The following is an 11,551-nucleotide window of genomic DNA, read 5'->3' on the forward strand; positions in this document are numbered from 1 at the left end:
CACAACAACAAAGAAAGAAACCACACCATCTACACATTTAATGGGCGGCATAATATCTCCAATACATGCCACTCCATCATTAGCAGACACCACCACATCTGTCACCAGAGCATCCTCACATTCTATGGGCGGCATGATGTCACCAACACATACGACATTATCAAATACAGATACTAAAACTACAACCACAGTATCAGCAACACATTCAATTGGCGGCATGAAGTCACGAACACATGCGGCAACATCAAATACAGATACTAAAACTACAACTGAAACTTCTTCTAAAACAGAACCTTCGTCCACAGCTGAAGGCAAATATAAAACCGAACCTTCCTCCACACCAAAAGTTTCACTTTCAACTGTAGCTACATCTACCACTGAATATACACCTACAACAACGACTATAACTGAAATTACGTCTACAACTGATGCTATGTCTCCAAATGAAACTATGTCTTCAACTGAAATTTCTTCTACAGCTGGAGCGACTACTATAACTGAACCTTTGTCCAAAACTGAACCTTTGTCCACAACTGAACCTCTGTCTACATCTGAAGCTACGTCTACAACAAACTGGAGTTACATCTACAACTAAAGCTACGTCTACCACTGAACCTTCGTCTACACCTGAAATTACATCTACAACTGAACCTCCGTCTTCAACTTTTCTTATTTCTACAAATAAAGCGACACCTTTAACAGAAAAAACATCCACACATTCTATGGGCGGTATGATGTCTCCAACACATGCTACGACATCATCAAGAGATGACAATTCTGTTACACATTCAATGAGGGGTATTTCACCCTCAGTTCCTGTAACGACCCTACCTATCGAATCGAAAGAAACCACGCATATTTCTGAAGCTACGTCTACAAGTGAAGACAAGTTTTTTATACAGAGCCTTTGTCTTTTACCGACACAACGCCTGCACATAGATCTACGCCTACAATCGAAGCTACAACTTTAACGAAAGCGACATCTTCAGCCAATGATTCGTCAATATATGAAACTTCGGCATTAACTGAAATTACGTTCACAACTGAAGCCGGGTTTACAACTGCAATATCCTATTCAAATGAAGCTACATCTACAACTGAAGCTATGTCTAACATGCAGGATTCAACAAAATCTACAACCGAGGATTCGTCTGGAAGTGAATTTACAACAAGAGGTTCGTCTTCAACGAAAGCTTCGTCGACAGCTGATGCTTCAACTACAACTGTAGCTGCATTAAAAACTAGTGATTCGATGTCTACAACCCAGACGAAAATGAAAACGACAGACAATTGGCACACATCTTCACAGAAAGAACAAATGTCTACACAAAACCTGCTGTTCACGTCATCTGCGAGCCAAATGCCAACGGATGAAACACCAATGTCATCATCTATCACTAAGATAGCCGTATCTACAACTCAAACACCGAGGTCAACAACTCATTTGCAGACATCTACAACGGAAGAACCGGTATCTACTTCTCAGATACCACGACGTCAACAACTCAAAGTCTGACAACTGAAATACAGACATCTACATCTCAGGAACCAACTTCTACTTCAAATACAATATCTACTAAATACCGATATCTACTTCTGAGGTAAGAAAATCTACAACTCAGATACCGACGTCAACAACTCAAATGCCGATTTCTAACACTGAAATACCGACATCTACAATTCTAATACCAATATCTACTACTGCAATACCGACATCTACATCTACAAGGTACCAAAATCAACATCTGAAACATCGACATCTACAACTGAAATACAGAAATCTACATCTGAGGAACCAAAATCACCAACTCAGATACCGATATCTACTACTGGGGTACCAAAATCAACATATGAAACATCGACATCTACAACTGAAATACAGAAATCTACATCTGAGGAACCAAAATCTACAACTCAGATACCGATATCTACTACTGATACCAGGTACCAAAACATCAACATCTGAAACATCGACATCTACACAACTGAAATACAGAAATCTACATCTGAGGAACCAACATCTACAACTGAGATACCGATACCGATATCTACTATCAGATACTTACTGAGGAACCAACATCTACAACTGAGAACCGACATCTACAACTCAATACCGATACGTCTATACTACAGATCAACACCTATCTACAACACTGAAATACCTGAGGAATACAACAACAACTACCTGAATCCAACATGAAAATACCAACTGCAATACCGATATCTACAACTGAGGTACCAAAACATCAACATCTGAGGAACCAACATCTAACAACTCGAAACCAGAAACTACTTCTGAGGAACAACATCAAACATCTACAACTCAGATACCGATATCTACTACTGAGGTACCAACATCAACATCTATGAAACACTGAAATACGACATCTACAACTGAAATACAGAAATCTACATCTGAGGAACCAACATCTACAACTCAATACCGATATCTACTACTGCAATACCGACATCTACAATCTGAGGAACCAACACAACAGCTACAACTCAATACCGACATCTACTACTACTGAAATACCGACATCTACAACTGAAATCTACAAACAACTCAGAATACCGACATCTCCAATGAAATACTACATCTACAATCTACAACATCTTCGACAAACATCTACAACTGAAATACCGATATCTACATACTGATGGTACCGACATCAAATGGTGAACTCGACATCGAAATACGACATCTACAACAAATACAGAAATCTACATCTGAGGAACCAACATCTACTAACTCAGATACCGATATCTACTACTGAAGTACCAACATCTACATCTGAAATACCGACATCTACAACTAAAACATACCTACTCTACAATACAACCAAAATACTATCAACTCTACAGATACCGACATCTAAACTACTACTGAGGTACGATATCTACAAACAAGGATAACATCTGAAATACCAACATCTACAACTGAAATACAGAAATCTACTACATCTGAGGAACCAACATCTACAACTCAGATACCGATACTCTACTACTGAGGTACCAACATCAAAATCTGAAATACCGACATCTACAACTGAAATACAGAAATCTACATCTGAGGAACCAAAATCTACAACTACTGAACTTACCGATATCTTACACTGAGGTCTCAACAACTAAATATACACTACCCTACAATGAACTTACAACGTGGTACAACAAAATCTGAAACCGACACTAACAAAAATTACTAAGTCTACAACTCACTCAAAACTGAACTACACACTCAACAACTGAACTCTACTCGAACTAACATCAACTACTCACAACTAAAATACCGACACAACTACAACTGAAATACAGAAATCAACTACAACCTAACTGACAACCAACATACTACAACTACAATACCGATATCTACGACTACTACAATACCACATCTACTAAACTGCAAACTACAACAATCTACAGTCTACATATACAGTAAACACTACTACTACTACAGCGTCAACAGTATCTACCACACACCCTCCAATGACACCTGTACCGAGGGTTACAACAACACTCATAACTCTACATACTACAGTACCACAACTACTACTACAAGCTACAGTATCTACCACACACACCCTCAAAATGACACTGTACCGAGGGTTACAAAACACACTACATCTACATCTACAGTACCCACGACTACTACTACACTCACGTACAACAGTATCTACATACACCCTCAAATGACACTGTACCGAGGGTTACAACACTACATACAGTCTACATCTACAGTACCCACGACTACTACTACTACATCTACATCAACAGTATCTACACACACCCTCCAATGACACCTGTACCGAGGGTTACAACAACAACAGTCTACATCTACAGTACCCACGACTACTACTACAGCGTCAACAGTATCTACACACACCCTCCAATGACACCTGTACCGAAATTACAACAACACAACAGTCTACAACTACAGTACCGACTACTACTACTACTACAGCGTCAACAGTATCTACCACACACCCTCCAATGACACCTGTACCGAGGGTTACAACAACACAAACAGTCTACATCTACAGTACCCAAACTACTACTACAGGGTCAACAGTATCTACCACACACCCTCTCAAATGACACCTGTACCGAGGGTTACAACAACACCACAGTCTACATCTACAGTACCCACGACTAAACTACTTGTATACAGCGTCAACAGTATCTACCACAACACACACCCTCAATGACACCTGTACCGAGGGTTACAACAACACCTCAGTCTACATCTACAGTACCCACGACTACTACTACACTCAACAACCAGTACACACACTACTCCAATGACACCTGTAAACTACAATACACTACATCTACAAATCTACAGTACCACACTACTACTAACTACAGCGTCAACAGTATCTACCACACACCCTCCAATGACACCTGTACGAGGGTTACAACAACTCACAGTCTACATCTACAGTACCCAACTACTACTACAACGTCAACAGTATACTACTCTACACACAACCCTCCAATGACACCTTTACCGAGGGTACAACAACACAACAACACAGTCTACAACTACTAACCCACGACTACTACTACTATCAACAGTTCTACCACACACCCTCCAAAATGACACCTGTACCGACACTTACAACAACTAACTACTACTACTACAACTACAGTACCCACTAACAACTACTACACGTCAACACTACTACACACTAACAACCTCAAATGACACCTGTACCGAGAGTTACAACATACACAACTCTACATCTACTACCCACGACTACTACTACACGTCAACAGTAACCTACCACACTACCACTCTCAAATGACACCTGTACCGACTTACAACAACAAACACTACACACAGTCTACAACTACTACATACCCACAACTACTACTCACACAAATCAACAGTACTACTACCACACACCCTCCAACAACTACACCTGTACGAGGGTAACTACAACAACACTACAGTACTACATCTACAGTACCCACAACTACTACTACACAACTACTTCAACAGTATCTACCACTACCCACCCTCAACAATGACACCTGTACCGAGGGTTACAACAACACCACAGTCTACATCTACTACCCACGACTACTACTACAGCGTCAACAGTATCTACATCACTACACCCCACAAATGACACCTGTACCGAGGTTACAACAACACACACGTTCTACATCTACAGTACCACACTACAACTACTACTACAGCGTCAACAGTATCTACCACACACCCTCCAATGACACCTGTACCAAGGGTTACAATAACGATGTCTAACAAACTACTACTACTACCCACACATTACTACTACTCAACTTACTACCTACCACACACCCTCAATGACACTGTACCGAGGGTTACAACAACACTACAGTCTACATCTACACTACCACACTACTACAACTACTACAACAACAACTACTACCTACTATACTCACTACAACACTACTACTTAAAACTACAACTTCAACACAACTACGACTACACACAATACAACAACAGAAACAACGACTCTACAACTACTACAACTACTACTACATCAACACAACAGGGTCTACTACTTCTCAACTACGACCACACAAAACACATAGCAACAACTACTACTCTACTACACTCAACTACGTCTTACAACCAAAACACACATCGACTACACTACATCGACTACTACATACCCCGAACATACATCATCAAAAACATTAATTACTACCAACCAACACTACTACACATCTCAACAACAACAATAACTACTCCTACTACAACACACCAACAAAAACCTAATCTACTACTCCAACTACAACTAAAGCATCAACAACAATAACTACACACAACATGATCACACCAACGTCAAACATACAACTACTCCAACTACTGATCACACATAAACAATATCCACTACTACAACTACGACTACACATCAACTACAACAACAACTCCATCTAAGACTACACAACAACAACAACAACTCAACTACCTCTACGTACTACACTAACAACAACAATAACTACAACAACACGTACTACACAAGACTACCTACAACAACAACAACAACTACATATACACTATACTACAACTACTACAACATCAACTACAACTTACTACACACGAACCACAACATCAACTACTCACTACCACGACTACAAAAAACTAACTACTCACAACTCAAATACTACCAACCACTACACTAGTACAAACTAACTAACATACTACTCTAACAAACTACACCACTACACACCCACACATCAACTACTACTTCCTAACTACTACTACACACTACACACTCAGTCAACTACTACTCCAACCACGTCTACTACAATCCATCACATCAACTACTCCAACACGACCACACCAATCAAAACATCAATTACTACCAACCACGGCTACACACTTCAACAACAACTACTCAAATACCTTACACAAAAACTTTAATTATTCCAACACGTACTAAAACATACAACAACAACAACAACTACACTAACCATGACCACACAACTACAACAACAACTACTCCAACTATGATCACACCAACGTACAACATTAACTACTTCAACTACTACTACTACTTAACAACACCATCAACATATCCACTACTACTCTACTACTACTACTACGACTACACCATCAACAGCAACAACAACTCCATCTAAGACTACACAAACAACAACTTAACAACAACTCCAACCACGACTACACTACAACAACAGCAACAACTACTCTAACCAACTACGACTACACAATCCACAACAACAACTACCAACTACAATATACACCATCAACAACAACTTCAACTTCGACCACACGAACTTACAACAACTACTATCAACTACTCCAACAACGACACACCATCATAACAACTACTACTCAACCACACTTCACCAACAACAACATCAACTACTCCAACTGCGACATACCGACCACAACAAGTACTCCAACACTACTACCTACAACCGTCAACAAAAACAACAATTCCAACCACTAGTACAACATCAACAACAACAACAACTACTACAACACGACCACTACAACCACAACACTACAACATCTCCTCAATGACTAACTTCCTTCTCCAACTACGCAACTACACCATCTACACAATTCACAACAACTCTACAACCACGACTCTCAACAACAACAACTACTACCACGACCACTACAACCACACCATCAACTACTACGACATCACGACTACACCGTCAACAAAAACAACAACACTACTACCTCACACAAAAACAATTCCAACTAAAACTACACAACACCATCTACACTACACCCACAACGACTACACAATCTACAACAAACTACACTACTAAACAACTAACGAACTACTACATCCCAAACAACTCAATCCAACTACCACACACATCCTAACAACTCTATACATGAACCTTCTTCACTACACAATATACTACTTACTCAAACAGAACTATACCACTTACAACTAATACTACTACAACACTATCTACGAACAACTAACTACTACTACACTAAACAACTAACTACAACTCTACTACACTACTACAAACTACACTACAACAACAACACAACTTACTACTAACTTACTACTACTACTACTACAACTACAACTACTCTTACAACAACTACACTACTACAACCCTACCAATTTACTACTACACAATTACTCAACTACACTACACCGTCCAAATCAACTTACATTACCACAAACAACTCACTCTCCTACTACAACTACTTCAACTACTACAACTACTACTACTACACTTACACTACCACACCTTACTACTACTACTAACACAACTACACCACTCTAAACTACGTACTAAACAACTACTTTACCACAACAATACTACCTCTACTACAACTACAACACACTCAACTACATTTACTACACTACAACTACTCAACAACTACAACTACACCGTCCAAACAACTACTTACTACACCACACAACACCATCTAGAACACTACTACTACTACTAACAACATCTACAAAACTACTCTCTACTACAACTACACGTCCAACTCAACTAACTTACTTACTCACACACTACTACTTCTACAACTCTACTACTACTACTACACTCTTACAACAACTACAACTACTACACTATTACATCCACACAACTACTCTCACTACTACTCACACTTACTTACACTACATTTACACTACAACTAATACACTACTACTCAAACTACACACTACTACATCAACTACAGCTACTACAACCTACATACACTTCTACTCTACGAACACACCATTCACTACAACTCCAACCTAAAAAACTTACTACTGTCCACGACAACTTCTCAACTACTTACTACTACTACAACTACACTCTACTACAATAACGTAATCCACAACTACACAGTCCACACTAGGTACTCCTAACAACACTCTCAAAAACCTCTACACGAACACTTTAACTATCCAAAACTACTACTACTACATACTACAAATGAACTACAACAACACACTACTACTACACACTACTACTACTCTACTTACAAACTACTCATAACTACAACTACAACTAACAACACTACTACAACTACCACGTACATTACTACTACTAACTACTACTACACATACTAAAACTAACTACTCTACTTCTACCACAACTACTTACTCCACTAACTACTAAAACTAAACTACAACTACTACTACTACTAACAACTAACTACAACACACTTACTTATACTACTACACTTTAAACTACATACTACTTACTAAACTACTACTACAACTACACTACTATACTACAACTACTACTACTACACTACTTAACTAACTACTACTTACTACTACTGTACAACAACAACTTTCTACAACTACACTACGCTACACCTACTACTTACTACTTCTACTAATCACTACTACTACACACACACTTTCCACTACACTACTACTACACTCTTTTCAACACTACTACTACTACTACAACAACTACTACTACAACTACACACTACTCTACCACTTAACCTACAACTACACTACTACTCAACTAAAAAACTACTCCAACCACTATTACACTAACTACTACTACTCCAACTACTACTACTACTACTTACTACTAACTACTACAACTACTCTACTACTACACTCTACTTACTACTACTACTACACTACACTCACTTAAAACTACTAACTCCACTACCACTACTAAACTACACAACTCTACTACTACTACAAACTACACTCCATACAACTCTACATACACACTACTACAACTCTTACTTTACTACTACAACTTTAACTACTCCACAAAAACTACACACTACTACTAACTTACTACACCCACTACAAACTACTACTACACTACCACCACTACTACTCCATCTACTACTCTACCACTACATTAACCTTTACTACAGTACATCTACACGTCCTACTATCTTAACGGTACTTTTACTCTCTACACTTTGCTACTTCTATACTTATTTACTCTACTTGCTATACTTACTACTACTACCATATACTAAACTACAACTAAGCCTAACTACTATCGACTACTCTCCTCACAACTTACTATATTACTAAACTACTCATACTTTATACTACAACTACTACAACTTTACTTAACACTTCCTCTACCACCTTTTCTACATCTCTCTCTACTTACAACTACTACTCCTACTACCTTACTTGTCTACTACAACCGTACTACGTACCTACTAACTACCTCCTACATACTAACCTTCTGTCTTACTACATATCTTTACTTTGCTACTTATACCTGCTCACCTAACGTTTACTACTACTCATCCTCTAACTGACCATACTTACTTACTAACTACCTTCATTACTACTTACTCCTTACTACTGAACGTACACTTACAACCAACTTACTACTTACTTACGCAACCCTTTCCTTCAACTCAAACTTTACTACAACCTACTTACCTTACTACTCTTATAGCTCTTCTACTACTTACTAACTCTCTACTACTACTACTCTACAACTTAACTACGTACTCCATTGTACTCCAACTTACTACTTACAAACTTATTACCACTACATTACTACATACATATACGTAACCACTAGTCACCAACCACTACTCTACTTCTACCTAACTTCAACTACTTACACAACGCTTCTAATGACAAGACTTGACTACGTACTTTACTTTACTACTACTCTAATCTACTCTTGTTTTTACCTCTACTAAACCTCTAACGTTCTCACAATACTACTACTACAACTACTGACTACTTTCTTACCTACGCATTACCCCTAACTACTAAACTATGCCACTCACTACTACTTCCTACTACTATCACATCACTACAACTCTACATACTAACTTCTACTACTTACGCTATGTACTAAATTAACTAACAACTATAACTACTATACCCCACTTACTTCTCATACTCTACATCTACTACTTCTACAACTATACTACTACTACTACTCTAACTACAACTCTACTACTACATACTAAATAACTCTTACTTCTACCTACTCTCAATCTTTTAGTACCTCTCAACTTACCTTACTTACTACTACCTGATACTACCTGACTCTAAACCACTTACTTAGTACTACCTACTACTACTCCTTACAACTCTACCTACTACTACATACTACCCGTAACTATAGATCTGTACTACTTACTACAACTCATAACTACTACTCTACTTTACTTATAACCTACTACTACTACTACTACTACTCCTAAACAACTACTCTACTACTTACTTCTGACATGACTATCTAAACTAATACTCTACCCTATACTAACCCATACATTCAAACTAACTACTCACTTTTAACTACTACCACAACCCTACTACTACTCAGCTACAACTACTACTACTGATACTTGTCTCTTGTACTACTACTAGCTGACTCACTAAACCATATACCTATCTCCTGAATACAAATGACTCTAACTACTAGCTAATAACACTACCTACTAAACCGTTACTACTTCTACCACCTGTAACTAACTACTAAACTACTCTCTACTCTACCTACTAACCTTATCCTCCCTACTACACTATTTACTATACTTGCACTTACCTACTACTAGCTACATACTAACTACTGTACCCTACTTCAACTACTTCTACCTCAATTGATTTATAACTTACTGACCAAAACTACGTGTTGGTTACTGCTACTCTACATACTTCTTCTTTCCCTTGTCATTTCAAACTACCTTCTACTACTACTCATTACTTCAACAACTACTGATTACTACTACTACTACCTACTAACACTCTACTACTATGCTCGTACTTCTCTACACACTAACTTCCAGACTACTTACTCACTACTACTTACCCTACTACTACTACAACTCTACACTCACTACTACTTACTTTCTTTACACTACTAAACTACCCTACAAACTACGCTATACTACATACTACTACTACCCTACTACTACTTTTACCTAACTACTAACGCCTACCACTAAGCTACTACTCCTACTACTACTTAACTACTACTAAACTATCTTACTAAACTACTAACTACCGATCTTCTAACTACAATACTAACTACAACAACTACTACTACTCTACCACTCTACTCTAACTACCACTAACTGACTAACTTAACACTACTATTACTA

The 11,551-nt window shown here is 38.2% G+C and overlaps 2 protein-coding genes across 2 annotated transcripts; both read left to right on the forward strand.

Moving 5' to 3' along the window:
* The first annotated feature begins 1,105 nt into the window (after window positions 1-1,105).
* Window positions 1,106-4,098, forward strand: LOC138322159 (integumentary mucin C.1-like). Its single transcript, XM_069266210.1, has 2 exons — window positions 1,106-1,471; window positions 3,778-4,098. Exons 1-2 carry the CDS (start codon window positions 1,106-1,108, stop codon window positions 4,096-4,098), a joined length of 687 nt encoding a protein of 228 aa, XP_069122311.1.
* Window positions 4,099-4,204: 106 nt separating this feature from the next.
* LOC138322161 (anaphase-promoting complex subunit cdh1-like) lies at window positions 4,205-6,971 on the forward strand. Its single transcript, XM_069266211.1, has 2 exons — window positions 4,205-4,516; window positions 6,621-6,971. Exons 1-2 carry the CDS (start codon window positions 4,205-4,207, stop codon window positions 6,969-6,971), a joined length of 663 nt encoding a protein of 220 aa, XP_069122312.1.
* The last annotated feature ends 4,580 nt before the right edge of the window (window positions 6,972-11,551 follow it).

This window comes from Argopecten irradians, chromosome 4 (assembly GCF_041381155.1).
Source record: "Argopecten irradians isolate NY chromosome 4, Ai_NY, whole genome shotgun sequence".
NCBI lineage: Eukaryota > Metazoa > Mollusca > Bivalvia > Pectinida > Pectinidae > Argopecten > Argopecten irradians.

Coding starts and splice junctions, on each gene's coding strand:
- LOC138322159 (XM_069266210.1), top strand. CDS start 1,106: ATGTCTAACATGCAGGATTCAACAAAATCTACAACCGAGGATTCGTCT. Junction 1,472..3,777: donor CATCTACAACGGAAGAACCG/GTATCTACTTCT, acceptor CTACATCAACAG/TATCTACACACACCCTCCAA.
- LOC138322161 (XM_069266211.1), top strand. CDS start 4,205: ATGACACCTGTACCGAGGGTTACAACAACACCTCAGTCTACATCTACA. Junction 4,517..6,620: donor CAATGACACCTTTACCGAGG/GTACAACAACAC, acceptor CACCATCAACAG/CAACAACAACTCCATCTAAG.